Raw genomic sequence first — 26653 nt, 5'->3', positions numbered from 1 at the left:
TTATTTTTTAAAAGGATTGGAAAACTAGTCTAAAGATGTAGAAAAATTGCATGCAATCATTGTGATTTTCAGTGTTGCCCAAGTTTATATTACCAGCAAAATCATAGTGAGTATATTGTTAATATTTAATATTTTGTTCAGCCCTAGTGCACACGAAGACATTTTCAAGTTTCCTTTTCTCTGTTTATTCTCGTTTTAGTCTTGTTCACTTTAAGTGTGAGTGTGTGTCCAGCGGTGATGTGAGTGTTAGAAAAACACGTCCAGTGATTATTCTAATGCACCGAGGGAGTCATGCAGAGGAAGGAAAATAAAAGACGTCAGCCCAGCTGATCTGTAGCGTCCTGTTGAGGGACTGAAAGAGTCCAGTCTCTGCCACACCGCCGCCCTCAGCCGAAGAGAACGGCTCCGCATCTCTCTCCTCCATTTGCAGTATAGCGGAAGAGAGAACACGTTAGGAAGTGAGGCTGCCTTGTTTGTTTCACCATATGTCAGGTGGCGTTTGTGCAGTTATGGAAGTGTCATTTTCGAGCGGAGGCCTTTCACATTCCCAGAGGAGAGCACAAACTCCCCACTCTTTATGCCAACAGCAAACATATGTCACAGTCGTTGTAATTTGGGTTGCTTTGTAATGTGTCGTGTGTTTGTGCTTGTGTTAATCCATGATAAATGGCATTTGATGACAGGGTCATGAGAACACGCATATGGCCTGTTAATTGCTTCGTGTTGTTGAAAACACAAAATAACAGATCACTGCACACTACAAGCAAAACAGTACAGCAGACATTCACTTCATGAAATGGCTTGTTGACCTTGTTGTTTTCTGTTTGTGTTTGATAGTAAGAATTAACTTCTAGCTAAGTTTTTTTGCTTCATATTCATGAATACATAACTTTTAGATTAATTTATATACAGCTTTTTATTCAGTTTAAATTATCTGTTGGGCTTGGGTAATTTCACCCAAGTTTTGGCACACTGTGATAAATATATTAAGATTTTACTGGATAGTAATGGAATTGGGATGTAGCTTGAGAAACCGAACACATTCAAGCATCTTATGCTGTTTTCTGTTGTTTTTATATTTCTCAGGCCCTGCAGAAGTTGGCGAGTCAGTATTTGAAGAGGGACTGGCCTGGGATCAAACCAGACGACCAGAGGACAGATTACAGGCGCGTAAAAAAACCCTCTTTCACAAGTTTCCCTATGAGTGATTCTGTTTCTTGAATCTTACTACACAGCCATAACCAAGTTTCAGAGTTGTCTAGTGATTCATTTCATTGTGATTTTACTGATGTTTTTTCCTTCTAAATCGACATTTTAAAGGTGTATTTCACCCAAAAATGAAAATTTGTCATTATTTACTCACCCTCTTTTCATTCCAAACCTGTGTGATTTTTTATATATATATATATATATATATATATATATATATATATATATATATATATATAGTGCTGAACACAAGATATTTTAAAGAATGTTAGTAACTAAACTCTATTGGGACCAGAAACTGTTTGGTTACCCACATTGTTTAAAATATTCAAAAGAAAGAAATTCATACAGCTTTGTAACAACTTACATGTAAAATGGTCAAATCTTTTATGACTACTGCAATTAAATTTTTTGATTGATGATTGATGCTTTGCATGGTAATGAAAGCTGTTTGAAAAATGGCTGCTCCACTACGTTGACTAGAAGCCAATCTATCCAGTTTTTTTCAAATATACACTTTTCCTTAGTTTTTTTTTTTTTCCATTTAGACCACTATAATAATGCAACAATTAGGAAATGTTTACTTTACCTTGAGTAAGTTCATTATGATCATGACTGACCATGTGTGAAGCAAACTTCCAGTTTAGAAGGACAACCTGTGAATAAATTGCTATCTTATTGCAGTCCAATTTTTGTTGCGAAGGAACTGTGCTAATGTTTTTTTTTTGCTGTACATGTATTCAGAAACTCTCTAAATAGGGCTGTTGCTTTTGTTTGCATGGGAATAGCACTCCATAAATAGTGTTTGCAATCAGTAACCATGTTTTTCTTGCTGCAGGAATGTGTATGGAGTCTGGCGGGCTTATCTTGAAGGCACCGTGCAGGTGACCCAGTCTCGACTCAACGTCTGCGACAACTACAAGAACGAGATCTCGGACCCCGCCAAAACTTTACGCCTCTACAAAGAACAGCAGCTGAAAAAGGTACCAACCTCGGTCCTCGATCCCTGCCCTGATCCTTCATGTAATTCTCTAACATCCCCTCTCTCTCTCTCTCTCTCTCTCTGTGCTGTCCCATGACGGACGCCCGCAGTGCATTGAGCAGCTGGGTCGCATCCAGGCAGAGCTCCAGGATTCAGTGAAGGATCTGGCCAAGTCCAAAAAGAAATACTTTGAGCTGGAGCAGATGGCCCAGGCTGTGCGGGAAAAGGCCGACATTGAGTCCAAGTAAGTGCGTCTGGTATTGCAGGTGCAAGCAGTCCCAGAGGTGCCCAGATCACAAACACACTTCACAAGTGCTTGTCCCCTTAATTGAGTCCCATTAATTAATGAATAACCACTACACTCTCAGAAAAAAAAAATGTACGAAGCTGTCACTGGGGCGGTACTCTAAGTTACAAAAGCTAAGTACTTTGTACCATATTCACCCCTAAATGATACATATTAGTACTTTAAAGGTGCATGTTACTACTGTTAGTACCTTTTGAAAAGTACTTATCAGTTTATCCATTGACTGGGAGTCAAACCCATGACGTTGGTGTTGATAGCACTATGCTCTGCTGGAATGCTTTTTCCATAAAAATGTGCATATCTGAGAATTGTATAATTTTATTATTTTTCAGTACAGCTTAAATCCTTTTACATTTACTGTATTTGCATTACATTGGGAATCGAATTTAAATTTGTGTATTTGGCTGACACTATCATGCAAAGTGACATACATTGCATTCAAGGTATGCTTTTTTTAGTTCAGGAATCAAACCCATGATATTGGCATTGCTAGCACCATGCTCTGCTTTTTGAGCCTTTTCCGCAAAAATGTGCATATTTGGGTACTGTAATTGAAACAATGTTATTGCACTGAGCAGTTTTCCACCTTATCAGAGATATTAGACTCAGAATTGCAAACTCAAAGCATTGAAAGTGCCAAAGAATATAAAAGATGTGGCGTTGTGTTGAGATGCCTTCATTAAATATGCATTTCTGTGGCTGATACTTAAGCCCCCTGTAGGGAATACCCCATCCTGTTCAAAGCAATTTATTAGCCCGATGCAGAATTTGTTAAACGCACTCGACCATCTCTCTCCATCTTCAAGGGCCATTTGTACCCACACTACAATTGCCATTTCAAAGCCTCTGCCAAAACCAGATTAGACAGAGAGGCGGAAGACGAGTCCAGTGGCACGGTGTTGTGAGCTCCTCGCTCAGTTCTTCTATTGATTTTGGCTATCGATGTTGTGCTGCTTAGCATGGCTGGCAGTAAAGCTGAATTAGATTCAGTTATTGTTCTCAGCGGTAGAGGGAAGATGGGAGAGAATTGTGTTGTTGTGTTCTTAATTTCATGCAAACATAATTTCTGAATCCAGATGTAAATCTGACATAAACAGAAGGTTAGATGTTAAGCTTACAATTTTGATGGTTTGTGCAATTTTTTCCATCCTTTTATGGTTTTGGCATTTGAATTTGAACATAGATGGTTATAAAAAAAAAAAAAAAACTACTTTAGGTTTCAAAGAATATAGTGGTTCACCCAGAAGTGAATCATCCTAATGTTATCATAATATTATTCCATATCCAAATTACAAAAGTAGTAGTTTTTGACGATCAATGTCATCAAATGGCTTTGGTTTTAAATCAGAATATACAGAAGCATGAATGAGAGCCACAGTGGAAGGCAGTGATTTTTTTAATATTATTATACTATATTTATTAATATTTGAATTAGCAATTATTTTAGTATTTTAAGTTTTCATTTTAATTGTAGTTTTAGTAATTTTGTTACATGTGTTTGTCATTTTTATATAGTACAATTTTGTATGTATGTGTGTGTGTGTGTATATATATATATATATATATATATATATATATATATATATATATATATATAATATATATATATATATATATATATATATATTTTTTTTTTTTTTTTTTTTTTTTTTTAGCACTTCAATTCAAAAATTTTAACGATGTCACTATATGTTGAATATAGTGCACAAGTCATAATTCACTTTTTTCTCCATTTATGGTGCTTCTGCTCTATGTTCTCTATGAAATGTCATTGTATTGTGAAGAGCAGTGTGCACATTGTTTAAAATATCTCCTGTTATGTTTCAGAAAGTCATACGGGCTTGAAATGTGATGAGAGTGAATAAATGATTCTCTTTTTGGGTGAACTGTTCCTTTAAGAGAAGAAGTCATCTCAGCAATGGCAAAGCCAGATTCATGCCAGCTTTGTAAAGCCTCTTCCTTCCCTTCACAGGTTGCAGAAGTGATCCACTCTAGTTTGATTTATAATGTCTGTTTCCTCCTCGACACAAATCCAGGATGGTTTTGATCTAGGCTTTCATTTATCCTGCCTGTTCCTTCCGCCGGGTCTGATATATCTGTGATTTATAATACCTGCTCTGTGTTCTCTCAGGTCAAAGCTGGGTCTGTTCCAGTCCCGGATAAGTTTACAGAAGGCCAGTGTGAAGGTAAACACCACCGTCTGTCTGTCTGAATTATACAGTGTTGGAATGACTTGACAATGTGTAAATGATGACAAAATTGTCATTTATAGATGTACTGTCCCTTTAAATGGATGTTCCAGACAGAGGCTTGTGTTTTGCACTTCTTAAAGTTTTGGACCTTATTTGTGTGTTTCAGTTGAAAGCGAAGAGGAGTGATTGTAACTCCAAAGCAACCCACGCGAGGAACGAGTATCTTCTCACATTGGCGGCCGCCAACGCACATCATGACCGTTATTACCAGACCGACCTGGTCAACTGCATCAAGGTGAGCACCATGATCAGCCATGCAGTCTTATTTTAGTATTCATATGCTATTATAGTATTTACTTTATATATATATATATATATATATATATATATATATATATATATATATATATATATATATATATAGATAGATAGATATTACCATTAATCTTGCAGACAAACACTATTGTACATATGTAGTTTACGAACTGTATTCCTGCATATTTTGTTATATGCTTTTGTCATTTTTTATAGTTTTTAATTTTTTTATGTAGTTTTTATTTCAGTTTTAGTAATTTAAGTACTTCAGCTTAAATGCATTTATTTCAGTTGTTTAAGTTTTTCATCTAATATTTATATTGTATATTAATTCAGTTTGATTTGAACACCAAAAATGATTTTTAATAATATTAGTTAATGATAACACTGCTGCAAGGACCTCTGAACCTAGCATCATAAATGCATGGAGGTAATTGTTTGTTAAAGCCCTTCATTAATTCTTCAGTTTAAAAAAAAAAAAAACTTGCATTGATGTTGTCTAAACTGTCATTTTAAGGACTTTTATGGTGGATGAACTTCTGCATTAACAGTGCTTGACTTAATTTTACTGAATATATGAATATTGATTTTTATGATTTCTGATTTGTTGGTTATGTATTTACATGAGTCATGTGTGTTGGCATGAATCTAGTACAGTGGGTCAGACAAAGATGTAATCTATGGGCAGATCAAACTATGTACTTCCTGTGTAGATTTCCTCACAGGAAAGAGCTCCGTTGCAGAGAGAAATAGCTGCATGCTTTCTTTCTCTGCTCTTTTACTGGATAAGAGCGGTCTAGTCTTATGTCACTGAGTGTGTTTGCATGCAATAAGTTCTAAAAACTACTTTACTGCCATTCAGGTGTGTGCATTTGTTTTTGTGTTTTAAAAACTGAGAAAAATGATGAAAGCTTCCCAGGTGTTTGTAATAAGCTGATTTGTGGTAGTTATGGTATATCATGTTGTGCATGTAAACACACTGGCTGACTGGAGACAGTACCACGCTTGTGTTCTTGTGCAGATGTTTAATGCTTGTAATGGCTGATTACGTAACTGAATGTTTGGTGTTTGTGGTCCAGCATATCTGGCTTAGTGTGTAATAGAACATCGAAACACGTCTGGTATGTGTTCACAGCGCCTCCACGCACATGGGACTTTATATTTTAGTGATTATCAGGGTTATTATAATTAACTAAACTAAAACTAAAACCATAAAAAACAGCTGAAAAGGAAATTAATTTCAGAGGTGGAGCAGGTTATTACTTTGATGAAAGAGATGAGGACGATTGTTTTCCCCCTTTGAAATAATGTGCACTGATGAATCATTCACAGTAAAGCCAGAAGCATCTATTAGGACAGTAAATAGGGTGATTTTGATTTAATGTTGATTTTAACAAACCTTATGTATTGTCTGAGGACTGAGCCCGTTTTTATCCAATTATTCAGGTCTTGAAATATGACGAGTGTCCACTGATGCATTGTGGTTGGGTCAGTGGATGTATGTGCCAGTATAAATCTATGCTTCATCTCCACAGACTGACAGCTGCTCCACTCATGGCCTTATTTAGTGAAACAAACCCTCTCGAATTCTTCCCCATCTTTCTTAATCTTGGACCTTTGGGAACAGATATCTGGGAGAATGTGCTGGCAGAACGAATGCCACATCCCCAAAGATACACATCACCCTTCAGGCAAACTTTTCTAAATCTGACATCAGAGTACATGCGTGTCCAATTAGAAATTAGAAGCTTTATATTAAATGTTTTTCAGAAGTTGTATTTGTTAATGCATGAGTGATGCGTTTCAAACAGACTGTTGCAAAAGACTTAAAAAGACACATGGCATCATGGGTGATGGAGAATTGAAACAGAACTATATTATTAACGAGAAGTAATTTCTTCATCAATTAGTATGGTGTATTAGTGTAACTCTATTTACAGTTCCCAAGAAACTTGCATTTACATTTATTCATTTAACAGATTCTTTTATCCAAAGCACCATTAGGCAGCAGCTTTAATTTTTGATTTTGTTTTTGGAAAATTAATTTAGTAAGATGTCATTAGAAAGACCTTTAAAATGTAAATTTGGAAATGTAATTTGTATGAGTTTTATGAAGACTATTTGATTATGTTTATAATTTTAATTAATTTTTTTTATTTTGTTATTTTACTTTGTTTTAATGTATCACTGATAAACTGTTGTAGTTTTTTATTAATATTTTGAATTTTTAATATATTTTCTCTTTTCATTTTAGTTACACTTCTAGTAATTTTGTTTGTTTTTGTTTGTTTGTTTTTAGTCTTTTTTGTTTTGTGTTTGTCATTTTTCCATGTGAATATAGTTTTTTACATTTTTATTTCAGTTTTAGGTGTTTTAGTACATCAAGTTTTTTATTTTATTTGAGTTAAAATGTATTTGTAGTTTTTTAGTTTTAACTCACTATAATAATCCTGATTTGCTTTAAATTTAATTAAATTTTTAATTAGGTTTGCACATATATAAGCCGTTTTGTTAATTTAATTTTGTTTGTTTTTTTTAGTTTGTATCAGATTGTTAATGTGTTGTTTAAATCCTTCTCTTGTATTCCTGCACTTTTACTCATGATCAGACCAGACGAGCATTTAAGCTGCATTTTTCCACTTGATCTGGTCTCATACTTCTCATAATGCAACTGTTAGCTTTGTTTCTCCACTGAGTCCAGAGCCGAACTGCTAGTCTCCTTCTGTTCTTACTGGAGGACATCATCTGTGTTTCACCCGCTTCGTGTCTTGAATGAGAGCGAGAGAGAGAATCTGTCTTAAATTATTGATAGATGGAGAATCTGCGCTTCAGGCTTCACCAGCTGCCGAAAGACCGGTCCACTACAGCCCTTCTCCTCATCTCCCATTGGCTGAGCCGTAACCTTTGTTACAGTCAATATTCTATAGCTCTATATCTATGAATTGATTATAAATGAGAATAGACTAATCAGTCACATTTCCAGATGTATTCTAAGATATATATATATTCTGTTGCTGTCAGGGCGGATTTAAGGACTTCTTTTTCCCTGTCTTCTCCAATTTTTCTTTTCCTTGCACATTTTTTCTTCATCATAAGTGTTTCCAGGTTCATTTCGCCATGTGTCTGTGGCAGTTGCTCTATAGCGCCCCCTGCTTTATAAACCCCAATTTGGTGATCCACATATATATCAGGTTCATTTACAAGCTCAGCTCATAGACTAAGTGACATAATGTCAGTTGCCTTAGAAAATCATTTTGCTTGTTCCTCAAGAATATCAAGTTTTTTTTTAAGCAGCAATCACAGACTTATGCAATTCCAATGGAAGTCAATGGGACCTGCATTTAGCTCTTAAATATAGTGTTTTAAAACTTTATTGCAGTGTTCTTTGCCATGTAGTTTGATTGTGTACTTATTTTTACAAAAGAAAAAAAAAGATTCAAAAACATTTTTGTGAAACCTTAAACTATTGTTTTGAGCTTGATTCCCATTTCCATAAAAACTCTTGAATCATTTCTTTAAATTGAACACGATTTTAAACTTTGCAAGATCTTTGCAACACTGTTTTTTGCGTAGAAACCTCTTATTTCACAATGCATTGTCCTGTTTTAAGTAAGTCTCTCTTTCAGTCCTTATTTTGCCTTAAATGTTTAAAGGCACCTCAGAAGAGCAAGAAAGGGGATTTTCTGCTTTCAAGATTGGCCGTGGGTTTTCCCCGCAGTTTGTCATTGTTGTATTGTACTTGCAAATGTGAGGAAAGAGGTGAGGGCAGCTTCATGTCAGATGTGTGTGTTTTGCATGTATTCTTAGCTCTTATTCCTGCTTTTGTGTGTGAACTAGCCGTCATCTATACAAACACCATCAGAATTGTCATACTTCTGCTTTTTTTTTTTTTATAGAAAGTTGACATTTACTGAACTCTGCAAAACTGTGGCCTCCCTAGAAACACCCAAATGCACACATATATAGCCTATATTCAACTCACATGTCTGCTGAAAGCTTAAAGGAGAAGCACATCCAAAAATGGCAGTTTTGTCATCATTAACACACCCTCATGTTGTTCCAGGCCTGTATGGCTTTCTTTCACCTCATCTTGTGACCAATAACTGACCAATATCTATTATCACATAGGTCTGAAACAACATGAGGGTGAGTAAATGATGTGAAAGTGAACTAACCATTTAAATCACTATTTACACTACCATTCAGTGGGTCACACAAAAATATAAAGCAGCACAATTATCAAAATTAATAAGAAACAATCATGTGACACTGAAGACTAGAGTAATGATGCTGAAAATTCAGTTTTGTATCACAGAAATAAATTACATTTTAAAATATATTCAAACAGAAAACAGTTATTTGAAATTGTAAATAATATTTCACATTTTTACGGTTTTACTGTGTTTTGAATTAAATAAATGCATCCTTGTTGAGCAGAAGAGACTTCTTTCAGAAATATCAAAACATCTTACATTCTTTTGAATGGTAGTGTATAATGTTGAATATTAACTTGTTTTATAAATAACTATAATGATTTGATTTAATTTAGGTTGAAGATTTTTTTTTCCCCTTTTAATCTTCACATTATAGACTTGGTATAAAAATGTATAAAAATAACTTGCATATTCATTTTGATAGCCTCTATTTATAGCCAGCAGATGGCCGTTGCTAAATGTGCACCACAGGTTCACATCGAGTCTTAGAGAAATATTCCTGTGTGTGTGTTTGTGTGTGTGTGGTGAGAGGTTCATTAATTCCCTGCAGGAGGCACTGGGGTGTAAAGTGAAGCATTTATTATGCAGCAGAAGTGTTTGTTCAGCTGATGCGTGTGTTTGCTTTATGTCTTTTCCTGTGTTGTGTTTGTATGCGTGTGTTCCCGTCCGTCCGGGTGTGCTCATAACCACGGGCCACGTGAATTATAGTTTTTCACACATGGAGACACATTTGGGTGTGTTTTCAGAGAGTTTGTAAATGCACAGCAATGACAAAACAAGCACGCTTAAAGGAATAGTTCACCCAAAAAAATTGGGGACAGAAATGTAGCATTGCTTGATCCTCTGCAGTGAATGGGTGCCGTCAGAATGAGAGTCCAAACAGCTGATAAAAACATCACAACAATCCTCAGGTAATCCACAGCACTCCAGTCCATTAATTAATGTCTAGTGAAGCGAAAAGCTGCATATTTGTTATAAACGGCTAAATATTGCTTTCTCCAGTTGAAAAGTCATCTGGTCTGAATCAAGAGAAAAATCTGCACAGATCAAGCACCGTTTACAAACCAAAGCAATCCAAAACAAATTTGTCTATGTACATATATGTGTGGATTTGTCTCATTTTGATGCAAGAGGGCAACAGAAGATGGACTTTTCATTGGCAGAAGTGTTATTATTAATAGAGAATTTGTATTTTAGCTGGAAGAAACAGTTTGAAGTTAAAAACGCCTTAAAGAACACGCAGCTTTTCACTTCACAAGATGTTAATTAATGGACTGGAGTGGTGTGGATTACTTGTGGATTATTGTGATGTTTTATCAGCTGTTTGGACTCTCATTCTGACGGCACCCATTCAGATCCATTGGTAAGCAAGTGATGGAATGCTACATTTCTCCAAATCTGATGAAGAAACAAACTCATCTACATCTTGGATGTCCTGATGGTGAGTGCATTTTCATTTTTGGCTGAAGTATTCCTTTAAAATCTCGTGCAGCTTTGAAAGGCTAGAGAAGCACAGCAAGCTGGTCCCGTTGCCCTCTGTCCACGGCTCTCACACACGGGCGTTGTGGAGTTTGAGTGTGGTGGGTGGAGGTAGACATGATCCTATCAGAAGAAAGCACAGTCTCCCTTTCTCTCGAGTGCTTCCTGACAGCGGCGGCACCTGCTGTAACCCGACGGAGCGACTCGTGGTCGGGTCTGTGTCATTTCCAGCTCACTCGTACAAACCAAAACCTGTTTCCAAAATACATTCCCTCCCAGTGCTGCCGAACATGGAGGGAGCAGGAGAGAGAGAGAGAGAGGGTGGAAAGCAGAGGTTTCGAGTTTTGTTTTTGCACATTGAGGCCTTGGAATCTGAACTGGCTAACCTTTCCCAGCAGCTGCTGCTGTTTGAACAGTCTGCTCTGATCCAAGCTCACACAGTCCAGAGAAAACAGTCCGTCTGTTCGACGCGCGTTTGGCCACAAGGGGGCCGGCGGGACGTTCTGTCCTTCTTTCTGTCTCTCATACGTACAAACACTTTTATAGTTTCTGTTGTTTTGTTTTGGTCATTTTTCAATCATTTAATCTTTCTGTCATTCTGTCTATTGTTTTTAATATCTTTCTGTTGTTTTAAATTCCCTGTCATTCTTTCTATAGTTCTGTTGTGTTTTTCTGATCATCCCACCATTATTTAATGTTCTTTCTGTTATTGTATCTGTCTGTCATTTCATCTATCATTCAGCGCTTTCTAATAATGGTTCTTCTATAGTTTTTCTATATTTTTAGTCATTCTGTATATTCTATCTGTCATTCTTTTTGTAAGTCAATATTTCTATCATGTTGTCTGTCTGTGGATATTTATTTCATTCTGTCAGTTTTTCTTTGTATCTTTCTATCTGTTTCTTTCTATCCTTTTAAATTAGATTTCTCATGATATCATTCTAGTGTTATTTATCATTCCTTCTATCACCGTCATTTTATGTCGTTGTTTTATATTTTAAATTTATTTTTTTTCTATTGTCGTATTGTTTTTTTTATATTTCTTTCATTCCGTCAACCATTCTTTGTTTTCCTTATTGTTCTATCATATCTGTTTTTATCATTCTTTGTCATTTTATCTATCATTCTTTGTATCATTCTATTGTTTTTCTATATATTTCTACCTATTGTTCTATCTTTCTGTCATTTTTCTTTCTAGTGTTCTATTATTTTTTTCTATATTTTGTCTATTGTTCTGTCTTCCTGTCTGTCATTCTATTGTTCTGTTGTTCTCTTTCTATATTTCTGTCATTCTAACTATTTTTTTCTTCCTATCTGTCATTCTGTCATTCTATTGTTCTCTCAGCCATTCTGTCATTTTTGTGCATAATTCTGTCTGTCGTTCTTTTTTTTCTGTCTATTGTTCTGTCTTCCTGTGTCATTCTATCATTCTGTTGTTGTTTTTTTATAGTTATGTCATTCTGTTTATTCTTTTTTCCTGCTATCTGTCACCTTATATCTCTCACAACAATCCTCTCACAACCATCCTTTCATTTCTTCTTTCTTTCTGTACTATTCCTACCATACTTGTAGTATCATTCTCATTTCACTCTTTGGTACCTCTGACCCCTTCTGAAAGCACAAGGTCATTTGTTATTTCTTCAGTTCAAACACAGAGTATGTAATTCATCTTTCTTTGTGTCTCTCTCTCTCTAGGGTCTGGAGGGGAACATATACGATCATGTGAAGGATTATCTGATATCCTTTTGTCGGACCGAGCTGGAAGCGTTTCAAGCTGTCCATAGCACCTTCCAGTTCCTGCTGGAGAAGTCCAGTCGAGTGAGTCTCTCTCTCTCTCTCCCTCTCCCCTCTTAGTTTCATCACTCTCTCAATTTCCCTCTTCATTCCCAGAAATAGATTCCCTTTGCCAGTGCCTCATTATCGGCTCCCCTATGAAGAAATCCCCTCACACGCACACACACGCACACACACACACACACACACACACACACACACACACACACACACACACACACACACACACACACACACACACACACACATCATTCCTCCACTTGACAAACACATCTGTCTGAGCACTATTTCACTGCCCAAGGGGGCCTAATTTTACACACCACTATTGCGATGCCCTTATGTCATTACAAACCTGTATGACATTCTTTCTTCTGCAGAACACAAGAGATATCTTGAAGAATGTTAACATTTATTGTGTGCACAAAAAAATCTTTCAAAATGTCTATTATCGTGTTTCAAGAAGAAAGGAAAAAATCTGTTTTTGGGTGAACTCTCCATTTTAATGAACATTTTTGCATGTCAGATGCACTTGCATCATCTTGATATGTTTGTAAATTAGTTGTATTTTTTATCTCCAGGTGATGCAGGACTTCAACCAGCAGCTGTTCCTGCAGGAGAACCCAGTGTTTCACAAAGCACAAGACTTCCAGTTCCAGCCCAGCGATAGCGATACAGTGAGTTTCATGCATTACCAACAACACCACAACAAACAAATAATCAACCACTACTCAAAAAAATTCATTTAGTAAGAAATATTTTTTTATAAAAAATAAAATAAGTACTTTTTCCAGCAGGGAGGTGTTAAATAGATCAAAGGTGACTGTAAAGACATTTATAATGTTATGGTTTCAATTTTGTTCGTCAAAGAATCCTGAAAAATGCAATGTATCATAGTTTCCATAAAAAAATGTAATTGATAATAATCAGAAATGTTGAGCAGCAAATCATCATATTAGAATGATTTCTGAAGATCATGTGACACTGAAGACTGGAGGAATGATGCTGAAAATACAGCTTCGGTCACAGGAATAAATTACATTTTAAATTATATCACAGTTGAAAATAGATATTATAAATTGTAAAAATATTTCCTGTTTTTACTGCATTTTTAATTTAACTGTGTTTTAATAAATGCAGTATTGGTGAGCAAAAATGTCTTCTTTCCAAAACATTAAAAAATCTTACCAACCTGGAACTTTTGAACAGTAGTGTATGCTTACATGTGTTTTAGTCTTAAAATCACTTTAGATTGTGAATATCTATATATCAGTTCTCCCATATAACATTTTATTCAGTTTATACTATGTTATGGCAGGGAATCTTCCTCCAGTTTTCACCTAAACATCTTATTTCTAGTTAGCTTCATTATTTAGCGTATCAGCGCTCTCTCTTCCTGTCTTGGTCTTCTCTCTGTTGTTCTCTCTATTTAAAGGTTTAAATTGTGTTCAGACGTTTCAGATTTTATTCAGCGTTAACAACGTCATCGACACTTATCTCACAACTGCAGAAAAAACTCGCAAATTTCTTCATCACCTTCTATTTGTAGCCTGATGCATCTGAGAGTCTCTGGGAACAGAATTTCTTGTTCCTGTGGTGATGAAGAAACGTCCCGCTGTTTAAACTCTCGTCTGTCTCTGCTCGGGCTTTAATCACCACTCGTTTTGTGAACGATCTCTCGTTATGCTTCAGTGTGTTTGATATTTAGTTCGTGTTCTCTCAGCCATAGCGTTCCACTTTGTATCTGTCTGTGTTCTTCTATCCTGTTTGAAACTTTGATTTCAGTTTAGTGTGCTTTAGTGGCATAACAACTTACTTTATGACATAATTTTAACAGGCTAATTTAATACAGTGCCCACCGACCTATACATAAACTCAGTAATAAAAAATTATCCTTCTGTCGGAGCAATTCAAGCTTGAAAGTACCGCTCAAATGAAAATCATGTTTGTGTGACCAGCCTGGTCAATTAAATCTACACCAGAACATCTGTTAATATGAAATTGAATTATTTTGACTTCTAAAGCCTTTTTTTATGTAAAATGTTCAGTTTTTAATTTAAAGTTTAATGCTTGTTCAGGGTTTACACATCTGTCATAATAATGTGTTAAGGCTATTTTGAAGGGCTTTTCTCAATGTTTTTGAGTTGGTTTTTTTTAGATTTTGATAGATTTTATTAAATTAATTATATTAATTATCTATAGAGTTACTAAAATGAATGATCTGATCGATTAATTTTTACTATACTATTTTTATAACTATAATCAAAATATATTTAAATAAAGGTATTGGAATTAGCTTAGTAATGCGTTTTAGTGTGACTTTTATTTTAGTACCTTCATTATTGTTAACAACAGAAATATATAATGTATAACTTTTTCTTTGCTTTCACTCTAAAAAATTCCTCCCTGTTTTAATCTGTTCTGTTTCACACAGTTTCTACAGTTTTATTGTTCTCATGTTATCGGTTCTTGAAAAAATTTTAAAAAACAAATCTGCAGTTTCTCTGTACTTCTTTATTTTGTGTGGATCGTAAAATACTCAACATGCTACTTTATATATTATTTAGTAAAGTAATGTTAATTAACTTAAATCAAATTTCATTTTAAATGCCTTTAGTGTTTTTGACCAACTGCTGGAATGGTCACAGTTTTGCCTAAAATTGATTTGTTGACTGTTAAAAAGCTTAATCAATTTAATTCAAGTTTATTTGTATAGACCTTTTCACGATACATATCGCTGCAAAGCAGCTTTACAGAAAATGTAAGTTTATATTTTAAAGTTTCTACATTATATTTAGTAGTAGCTTATCAGTGGTGACTGTCAAGTTGATGTCCATATAGCAGAAATGTACAGTAAAATTCATGCAGTTAGTTAATGACATGTAATCAAACAGACGGTGAACACTATTAACTGCAATGATTATATGTTGCAATGAGTTTTAATCAATTAAATTATTAACAGCAATTAATCAGTCAGCATTTAATCACTATCAAACACTCCCCAAGTAACAGTATGGTTAGCAGCATTTGTTTGCTCTTCTTTCCATCTTCCTGTAGTTCAGTGTGAATCCTGTAGTGTTATTGTCTTCTTTCACTGATCTAGTAGTTAGTATGTATTGTGTTTGCTAGCGTTAACATCTCTTTCTGACTGCTTTGCTGATTCTAACCCTGTTTTTCTGTCCTCTAACAGTCTGTTTCTAACCCTCTCTTAACCCCACCGCACGGGTGTGATGTGTGTGTGTGTGTGTGTGTGTGTGTGCGTGTGTGTGTGTGTGCGCGCGCGCACGCACATCTTTCCTCCTCTCCGGCTCAGACTCTGAGCTCTGTGCAGCAGTTGGTGGACATTGAGCCATCGGCGGTCAGTGTGATGAGAATGACTCTGGCGCAGGTACACATTGTCTGTTGGACTTGGTTTCCCATCATGCATCAGTCTCGTGCAGCCATCATCAACTTGTTGTTTTTGTTGTTGTTCTTTGCATGCTGACATAAGTCTGTGCACTTGTGGAAAGTCATTATTTTTATAGTGCTGTATTGGGTGCCACCAGCAGTGCAGAATTTATATTATATTATATGATTGCTCAACAGTGCAAACAAACACACACACACAATGTTTTCCATTATACAGACATGCAGAAAGCGTCAAAGTCGTATGCATTCCATCACGCTCTCCCAGAAAGCATGTCTCAGAGTTTGAAGCAGAGACACATGGGATTGATTAGGCCTTCGTGAGCGCCTCTGATCCAGATGGAGACCCTGCAGACTGTCATGTGTTTCCCAGCAGACCGGGCAACCCAGCATGCCTCAAACACATTCACCACATCTGCTTAAGGTCACGCCGAGAGGAAAAACAGGAAGACAAAAAAGGACAGCGATGTTTGGATGCTTTTTCTTCCCTTTCGAGAAAGGCTTGTCAGCCGTGACTAGTGTTGATATCAGATTGATGTGGCAATATCAAGTGAATACGCTTGTGTTAAAGCGCTCTGATTGAGTTTGTATTGATCAGTGCTGTCAGACTCAAATATTCACACACGCGAGGATGCAGAGTCAGCGATACTGTCAGATCACCATCCGCTACTCATATCTCAGGATACTGCCATTTGCATGTGTTGTTCTTATAGAATTGAGCAGAATATGGTGGCTATTTTCTATTGGAAGATGAATACGAGAAAGGTCAGATTAAAGGGCTTTTTTGTTTTTTCAAAAAATGCTCAGTGGTCTTTTAGTAAAATACACATACATTCTAATATTTTAGTCAACTTCTAAAATAAGTAAAATGTATATAGATGACCAGCCATGGACTGAAAACCACAGATATTTTGATTTAATGTGTAATGTTTAGTATACTGCAGTGCTTAAAGTTAACATGAATTTGGCATTGCAACCCATTTTATTTTTATAATGTTGTGACATTTTTGTGAGTGAAATGCATTATTCAACCAAAGGAATGTGTAGGGTGAGATTTATTTATCAAGGGAATGAAAAATAAAAGAGATTGTTAAAAAAGTGTTGTTTCACAGATGGAGAAAGTTTGATGAAAGATTATGAATTTTATATTCAAATTATATATTCTAATTTGATTATGGAGATTTTTTCCCTTTTCAGTCACATACACTACTGTTCAAAAGTTTGGGGTTGGTCAATTTTTTTTTTTTTTTTTTTTTTAAAGAAGTCTTATGCTCACCAAAGCTGCATTTATTTGATTAAAAGAAAACACAAAAAAAGTGTAATATTATTACAATTTAAAATATGTTTTCAACTGTAATATATTTTAAAATGTAATTTATTTCTATGATGTGCAGCTGTATTTTCAGCATCATGACTCCAGTCTTCAGTGTCACATGATCTTCAGAAATCATTCTAATATACTGATTTGCTGCTCAAGAAACATTTCTAATTATCAATGCTGAAAACAGTTGTGCTGCACAATATTTTTTTTGGAAACTGATACTTTTTTTTTTTTTTTTTGGATTTTCTGATAAGGTCAAAAATGTTCAAAAGAAAAGCATTTATTTTAAATATATATTTTTTGTAATATTTTAAATGTCTTTACTGTCACTTTTGACTATATTAATGCATCCTTAGAAAAAAAAAAAAACAGAAAAAGATCCCAAACTTTTAAATGCTAGTGTATACTGATAAACTGATCAGCAAAGATTCACACTCTCATAAGAGACTTTTGTCTAAATGCATATTGTTTTCAGGTGTTTAAGCAGAGATAAATGCATGGGAGAGACGGATAATTAGTGGACGACATCTGGAATGATGATGAGAAAGAGACAGACTTGAAATCTGAATAGACTTCGTAACAATCTAAATGAAATATGAGTTCATTACATTTTACTGTACATGCATGTTTCACAATGAGCCTCAACTCGCCTACTAAAAAAAGTGTTTGTTGCATTGCATCCCTTATCATTAGACAGAAGAATCAAGCATCTTTTTTCCTCCACATTCATCAGACCTGTCGTTTGTTAACCGTCTTTTCCCACTAAACCTCTGTTAATCCAAGCAGGCTGGTTAATTTGTGTTGATTAACGAATCCTCCTGTGCTTCAAAGATGCTGAAATGTTCTCAGCACTGGATCTGTGCTTTTGTGTTTTTAATTGTGAATGTAATGAGTCTGATCTCAGACCTGTGATTCCGGCAGGTGTGTGTTGCTGTGGTAACCAGTTCTCTCTCTCTCTCTCTCTGTGTGTGTGTGTGTGTGTGTGTGTGTGTGTGTGATTCAGAGTCGACAGCTGGAATCGGAGACAGGAACCACCGAAGAACACAGTCTCAACAAAGAAGCGAGGAAATGGGCCACACGTGTGGCTCGCGAACACAAAAACATCATCCATTACAAACGGGTGAGAGGCGCTGGATGTCATACACACTCATTCACATTCCAAAACAACATCTGTGACAAACCTCAGCACACTTAAACACTTAAAAATCTTCTGGAGGTGTTGAGATGAGTAGGTACACACGAATCCACAAAATAAAAAAAAAACAAAAAATGAAATGAACCCTAAATCTAGAAATGTTACATTTGAGGATTATTTATTTATTTTTGTCATTTGCATTATTCTCAGTGGTCATTGTTTGTTGCATGTTAATTATACAGTATTTTTGATCTACAATAAAGCATATTGCAGTATAGTATTATACAATCTTATTTGTATTGCAATATTATTTTAATTTTATGACAATTCTGTGATATCCAGCCCCAAATTCTGGATATTTTACATTTGAGGATTTGATACAAATTCTGTTGAGATGCAAATAAATAATTTAATTACAGATGAGTAAGACATGAACTGTTTCACAGGAGGAGACATAATCTCAAAATCCATCCAGGTCACATAATTCCACAAAATTAACAGAAATTATTTTATTTTTTTACTATTTTAGTGAATTTCACTATTTTTATTTTATTACTGTTTTTATTTTATTACTTATTTTTATCTTTACTGTACTTTATTTATTTATTTGACTTTATTTTACATTAATTTGTTATTTTATTTTATTTTATTGTCAGGGAGTTCCAGCCCCAAATTCTTGCAGTACAGTATTACACAATATTTTTTGTATTGCGATAATTTTATTTTTAATAATCAAAATAAAAGTTGTAAAACAGTATACTTTCTTTAAAATGTACAAAATAGTCTGAAAGAGAAATGGGCTTAGTAATCATAAAAAAATCGCAATGTTACTAAAATTGTCCTTTTGATCTTGAGTTCAAATATGACCTCATCGTTTCTAAAAGTTTTTGTGAGATTGAAAGTCTGGTCATATTTCAGGAATGTGAATCACTGCGTTAAACGTAATGCGTGTCCTGTGCGATTGTTAGATTAGTGGCAGGAAATGTGGTCTGATGCTGTTTTTTTCTTGATGAGCTGATTGAATTGAGCTGATTGAACGGTAATTTGTTTTTGTGGCAGGCTCTAGAGGAATGCGAGACGCTCGGGACTCCGCCCACAGAACAGAGCCGGAATGAGCTGGAATTCCGAATAGAGGAGGCCAAGGAGAACATCCGCAAAGCAGAGGTGACGTAATGATGCACAACACAAAAGGAGAAGTTTAGCAGGATGTTCACACTGCTTTTTGCCCTACAGTAAAAGAGTGGACTGGAGATGAGTTTCAGCTTTTATTTTTGTCTTTTCCTTGGATAATGCATCATATCGCTCCAGAAGGCTTGGAATATAGTGCGTAAGTCAGTTACACTGAAGAAGAAAAAAAAACTGATGTAGAATCAATTTTCACTCAGAAATTGATAGTACATGAAATTTTAAAGTTGTATTTTCTTGTGCTGTAAACAGAATAGTTTGTATAGTGTGTATTTGAGTAGCATTTCATTTGTTTCTATTAGACCAAACAAGGCAGAAGTACTTAATAATGTGCCAAATGTCTCTTTCTGTAATGCATGGCTTTCCCTTTCCGAACGGAGCTCTGTCTATCGATCTGTTCAGAGACAGGCTGTCAGTCTCTTTGTCTGATCGATGTGTCTTCTCCTGGAGGATGTCCTGCCGTGTCTTTACACATGAATCCAGCAGTCCAGGCGCCCTCTGCTGGCCTTGCCTCTGACCTCTCTATAGATTATATATTAAAGGAAGTGTTCATCTAAAAATGACAATTGTGTCATAGTTTAATCACCCTCACGGGGCTCCAAACCCATATGACTTCATTATTCCTTGAAGCAGGAATTCTGTGAATATTTACAATGATTAGCAAAGCATACCGTGATTAAGAGATATAAAAATCCTATATTCTTTTTATTTTATTTCCGTTAATTTTTAATAGTTTTAGTTTACAATAACAACACTGGGCTACAATGGACAACTGGTTTGTCGTAGGTAACTGCTTGAATACTACAGTAAATGTAAACTATGAACAGGACAATCTATCTATTAATTAGCTTTTTCATTTTCATTTTCATTTTAAAAATGTTTTGACATTTTTATTAGTTTTTTTATTTATTTTGGTTTAGCTTTAATTTATTTTTATTTCAGTTTTAGTCATTTTAGTAATTCAACTTCAGCATATTTCTATCCATTTTTATTGATTTTTTTATTGTAATTTTGGTTTAAGTTGTAAAATGTTGTACTTTATTTTTATTTGTTTGTATTTTGAATGTTTCTATTTGGCTTTAATTTATTTTATTACAGTTTTAGTCATTTAGTACTTCAACTTAAAACCATTAAAAATCATTTTCCTTAACTGAAAAAGAGCTGAAATAAAATATAAGTATTATAAGTATTTTTTTTTTTTTTTAATGAAAAATTTGAAATGCTGCCTTGGCAACTAATTGAAATAAATAAATTTAAGTTAACAATAATTCAATGGCCAAGAGCAATAACAAACAATGAATGAAGCATAAAAGTGTGCTATGTTCCAAGTCTTCGTAATTCATGCAATATCTTAAAATGTAAAGTTTTAATCCCTGAAAATGATGCTTTCAAGGTTTATGCATGCATGCATTCAAACCATTTTATCTGGTTTGTCATCATTGACACCAAACAAATAGGTTCTTGCACGTCTTGTAACTGATAAAATTCCACCGAATTTGAATATGCATAAGTGCAAATTCCTCATTAGGAAGTCATATGGGTTTGGAACACTACAAGAAAGAGCAAATGATGACAGAATTGACATTTTTGGATGAGACAAATTAATGACAATAAGTAATTACAGAGAATTTAATGGACTAGATGTTGTAGATAAAACACCATCTTTGTTTTTTCTCTTGAACTCAAAACACTTGAAGCCCATTAGTTCTTAAAAACCATTAAATATTTAATAACCCCATTAAGAACTAATGGACATCCAGCAAAAACACAACAAACAGAATAAGGAATGAAACATAAAGTTTGGAAATGTTAAGCTGTTATTTGGCAGCAGGCAGTGTGCCAGAGAAATTTGTGTTTAGGCTACTCATCAGCACATAGTAAAGGTATAATTGCATCTTAATTATTTTCTTAGAAATGTCCTGTCCCGTCAGAATTACACAGAAATGAATGACTGAGGGAGTCCACACTGAAATAGGTGTTGTTATATTTCTGTTTAGCTTTAATTCCCCCCACCCCCCAGTTTTATTATTTTTATTATTTCAATCTATTTAATTCAGTTAATTGCCAAGGCATAATTACACATTTTTGTATGGACAACTTATTTGTTGCTTGAAAATTACAGTATATGTAAGCTGTTTGCTTTATTTTCTTTATTTTAAATTAGCTTTTTTATTTGTAGTTTTCATTGTATTTGTCCTTTTTTTAGTAATTTTATGCGCTTATATCAGTATTTACTGTAGCTTTTGTTTATTTTTATTTTAGTTTTAATTTTACTCATTTAAGTAACTTCCAACGCAATATTTTAATTGTCATTCTTCATGTTTTAAAATGTATTTATTTATTTTATTTATTTATTTTTCTTTTTCACTTAACAAAAATATTTTACTAATTCTAATTTTGGTTGCTTGAATACTAGAGTATATTTAAGCTTTTGTATGAACAGACAAGCTTTATTTTTTTATTTTGAGTTTTCATTTTATTAGTTTTCATCTTTTTATTATGTACTGTTGTCATTTTTATATTTCCATTTAGCTTTAATTTATTTTTATTTCAGCTTTAAATTTAGTACTTCAACTTGTTTCTATCTGTATCTTTATTTTAAATGAGTTTTTCATTTTATTTTCAGTTTTCATTTAAATTTTTGTATTATATGTTTTGAAATATTTCTATTTAGCAATTTAGTAATTTTCTATTTAAATATTTGTTTGTAGGCTAGTAATTTATTTTTATTACATATTTATAAACATGTTTATTTTACTACAGATTTTTTCAACTGTTTTAATGTATATTTCTGTTTATCTTTTATTTATTCTTATTTTAGTTTTGGTAATTATAGTACTTAAACTTATTTGAGTTAGTTGCCAGGTTATTACTTTCATTTTATTTCAGCTCTTTTTCCGTTGACACAATATTTTTAGTGCTTGTAGTTTTATTAAGGTTAACCACACCAGACTGAACTCAACCACACTGGACAATTAGTTATTCATTCATAAGCAGTGAATGTATGAACAGGACTGTCTGTCTTTGTGTTTTTCAGACAGTAAAGCTGAAAGCAGAAGCGCGTCTGGACCTCCTGCGGCAGGTGGGTGTTTCTGTGGACACGTGGCTGAAGAGCGCCATGAACCAGGTGATGGAGGAGCTGGAGAACGAGCGCTGGGCGTCACTGCCCACCCTCACCACCCACAACCTCTCTCTGTCGGTGAGATCAAAGAGTTCACATGCAGATTCTCTTACTTTCATTGCTCAGGTTCCATTTCAAATGATGCAGTTGAGGTGGGATTTTGTTCTCATGCATTTGGTGAAAGTCGACCCGCTCCTTCCGGTTTCTGTCAGCGCCATTGTTTTCAGACCAGCCTAAACAAACAATTGCCACAGCAGAGAGAAATCATGTTGATTACAGCAGACAAACACCACCTACGTTCCCCTGAACTCAACAGATGCACTCACACAGACCCCAATCCCTTTGAGATCATAGAAGATGACAGTGAGTTATGAGTTCTGGGTGGAATAGGACACACTGTAAGACTAAAGCACATTTGACCTCTTACGCTTTCGAGTTTTTGGTGCACAGTTTACACACTTTCATAGTTATTCCCAAACATTTCTCTTACACACACACACACACACACACACACACACACACACACACACACACACACACACACACTGTAACAGAAGAATTGATCATTGTCAACAAATGAAAACCAATTTTTTGCACAGAATGGGGGGGAAAGCACAGAAATATGATTGAGACAGTTGTTGGTGAAATTCAGACAGCTCTTCTGTTTATTTATTTATTATATGATATATTTATTATATTTCAAATGTTTGAATATTCGATTATTATTGTTTTTATTGTATTTAAAAATTATATTTTAATATTGTACTAATTATAATAATTACATGTATAATATAATATAAGTATTTGAATTATATTTATACATTTTTGTAACTTGTTTTTAATAAATACACATTTTTATATATATTAATTATATTTGTCATGCATTATATTTTACAAATTATAGATATTTTATCATTATTATTATATTTTTATAATAAATAAATAGACATTTATATATTTATTATGTTTATAATTCATTATATTTAAAAATTTATTAATATATTTAATGTATATTTAATTGTAAATATACATTTTTATATTTATTTTTAGTAAATATATAAAGACACACCTCTTCTGCAAGCACTTAGTAATTCACAACCATAAACAAAGATTCAAACTACAATAGCTCCTATTTTACAAAATAATTTAAATAATAATCTCACTCTCTCTCTTTTCTGGATAAATGCAGCTGCTAAATTAATAAACAATAAAAGTTCATACACTCTCACACTTTTTTTAAAGCCTTTTCGCTGTTAAATGCCAATGTTTCTTTTTTAGCTAGTTGTCACTTTTTGCACACCTAAAGTCATCTATGATGTGCAAATTTTTGCAGACTAGAAGAGCGTCATGAGCTGCAAGTTGACTAATGAGGGGTGAAATTTGAGTATAAGTTTTATATAGTACTTGTAATGAATGAGAACAGTGCAGCAATGTTGTTAAGCACAAGTGTGAAGTACTGCGAGGCTAAAACACAAACATAGTGTGAAGCACAAGTGTAGCACGGAGCGTCAAGGTCATTGTACAGATTGAGTGATTTCAGGTAAGACAGCAGAAATATAAATAACGCAGCGGAGTTCAAACTGACCTGGGTCTGTGGTTTAATATTCAGCTCACACAGACAGAGACGGAGAGATTTACAAGGGAACATAAGAAAGCTAAAGACAAGAAGAGACAACAGCAACTGATGTGAGTTTGGGAAACCTGGAATATCTGATCTCAGTCCCTCGGTTTATTTTCAGACGAGGATATTTTAGGATGTGAGGACGAGAGGAGATGATAAAAGCATATATGAAATGAAAAGAGAAAGTTAGTTTACAGAAAGATAGTTTACACACATCTTTGTGGAAATTAGGCTTTAACCCTGTAAAGCCTGACATATTTAATAATAGTTTGTTTTTAATGCAACACTTTATTGAACTGTTTTTTGATACATTTTAACATGATTTTTGTTGTAATGAATAGAAGATCAAGTAAACTTAAGATGCTTCAGTCCAGTAATATTGAAATATTGCAAATAATAAAGCTATTCTTACATTTACTTTATAAATGATTAAAAATCATTAAAGATTTCACCATGAAGAAAAAGCTGAAGGTGGACATTTGTGCAATAGTACTAAAAGACATTTTACTTGCTAAAACATATTTAAAGCTGTTAATCTGCAAACCTTGGGTGTACCACAAGATGATAACTTAGAGACCTTAAGAAATTTCCATATCAATATTGATACAGTAGGCTTCATAGGGTTAAGATAACAGTGACCTCAAAGTGTTTTCTCTCACTCAGTCTAATCTTTATTACCTCATCACAAGCTGTTTAATGTCAGCAGTGGGTGTGGTCTGTAGATCAGGCTCCGCCCACCACATCACAGGTTACAGATTACAATGACCTCGCCTGGTCCCATGATTCAGTTCTGTTTGTTGACCTTCACTGACTGACACGGGATCAGTTTTCATCCGTTATTGTTAAATCTGGTTCTTTGAGATGCACATTGAACACCTGTGAAGGTGTGAGTGTCCGTTGCCTGTGTCCTTTGTTGATGATTTTATTCTTCTGTTTGCCACGTTTTGTCTCCTGGGAATAATGGTCACCTGATCCTCTCTAGACCAATCAGATTATCTTATAAAAGTGGGCGGATAGTAAGTAAAGTCCACACAGCGATGGAATTTTGGTCTGTTGAGCTGTTTGTTGCATGCCGTTGTATTTCTCACACAAAAAAAGCCCTCTGCCAAACTTTCTGAAGGTTATTGACCAACACTGAGCAAACAAGTGAGCCGTGCTGTTTGTCAGTGTGGTGACGCTCACTGTCATATCTCTGTAGACCACGGTGGATTTGGATAGAGAGGAAGGAGAAGAATTAGAAGAGAACATGGAGACATACGACGACAGCAGCTCGAGTCCTTCAGGAACCCTGAGGAACTACCCGCTCACCTGCAAGGTGCTCTACTCTTACAAGGTAAAAAACACCGACTCATTTCACTCAGGCTTAGAATTATCTAAAAGGTGTGGACCACTTATGATTTTGTTAACTAAAACTATTAAATAACTACAAAGTTTTTGTTCATTGAAATAAAATAAAATAACTGAATGAAAACTGATGAAAAACTTCAACTTAAAAAAAAAACTTTAATTTATAATAAATAATCATGTATTAATATAATTTTATATATAATTAATGTATAATTTTATTTATAATGTTATTATAAATAAAAACTAAAAAAGTTCAAGAAGTTTTTTATTAATAATAAATTATGCATACAATTATATTAAAAAGTAATACATACTAATTTATGTTTGGAAAAATGTTTATAATGTATTTAATTTTATAAAATGTATTATTATAAATGTTAAATTTATTATTAACATTTATTACAAACTATTTTATTTTATTGTTTATTATAAATGATACATAATATTGATAAACTATAAATATTTAATATTTAAATATTTGTCAAAATGTATTTGTTTATTTATTTATTTAAAAAAAACATTTAGCTGGGGCTTAGGAACTATCTGAAAAGTTTGCAAACCAGTTAAATAAAACTGAAACTATTAAAAAAAAATTGTTTTCATTGAAATAAAGCTGAAATAAAATGAAATATGAATATTAGATGAGAAAACTAAAACTCTTAAACTAGAATTGAAAATGTTGCCTTGGCAGCTAACTGAAATAAGCTGAAGTACTAAAATGACTAAAACAAAAACCTTAAAATGAAATTAAAACTAAACAGAGATATTTAAATAAATGTATGGAAATGGCAAAAAAATCACAAAAAATGACTAAAATATAAAAAATAAAAATGTAATTAAAATATTAATAAATGCTGTAATATATTAGCATATAAATATCATGTAATAAACCTCATCAGTATCTCTTCAATGTTTTATACATATGATACCATCTGAAAATCAAACTTTCATGAACTTTGGCATTGTTTGATTTCTAACATAGATTCTTTGCCCTCACAAACATGACCTTGTTGAGATAAGTCTCAGCCC

At 34.0% G+C, this 26653-nt stretch overlaps 1 protein-coding gene across 2 annotated transcripts in view; it reads left to right on the top strand.

Moving 5' to 3' along the window:
* Positions 1 to 26653, top strand: part of LOC109063299 (F-BAR and double SH3 domains protein 2-like) — a 77068-nt gene that overhangs the window by 41627 nt on the left and 8788 nt on the right. The window contains exons 4-15 of one of the 2 annotated variants that reach the window (XM_042744644.1): positions 1087 to 1166; positions 2048 to 2192; positions 2302 to 2435; positions 4630 to 4684; positions 4857 to 4985; positions 12394 to 12516; positions 13071 to 13166; positions 15803 to 15877; positions 18219 to 18335; positions 19410 to 19514; positions 22573 to 22734; positions 25476 to 25610. In XM_042744644.1, the coding sequence (XP_042600578.1) occupies positions 1087 to 1166; positions 2048 to 2192; positions 2302 to 2435; positions 4630 to 4684; positions 4857 to 4985; positions 12394 to 12516; positions 13071 to 13166; positions 15803 to 15877; positions 18219 to 18335; positions 19410 to 19514; positions 22573 to 22734; positions 25476 to 25610 (1356 nt within the window). The remainder of the gene's footprint in view (positions 1 to 1086; positions 1167 to 2047; positions 2193 to 2301; positions 2436 to 4629; positions 4685 to 4856; positions 4986 to 12393; positions 12517 to 13070; positions 13167 to 15802; positions 15878 to 18218; positions 18336 to 19409; positions 19515 to 22572; positions 22735 to 25475; positions 25611 to 26653) is intronic. The other variant, XM_042744645.1, reaches the window with a different exon arrangement.

This window comes from Cyprinus carpio, chromosome B18 (assembly GCF_018340385.1).
Source record: "Cyprinus carpio isolate SPL01 chromosome B18, ASM1834038v1, whole genome shotgun sequence".
Classification (NCBI taxonomy): Eukaryota; Metazoa; Chordata; class Actinopteri; order Cypriniformes; family Cyprinidae; genus Cyprinus; species Cyprinus carpio.
The sequence above is the reverse complement of the archived record's forward strand: the minus strand, read 5'-3'. Positions and strand labels throughout refer to the sequence as shown.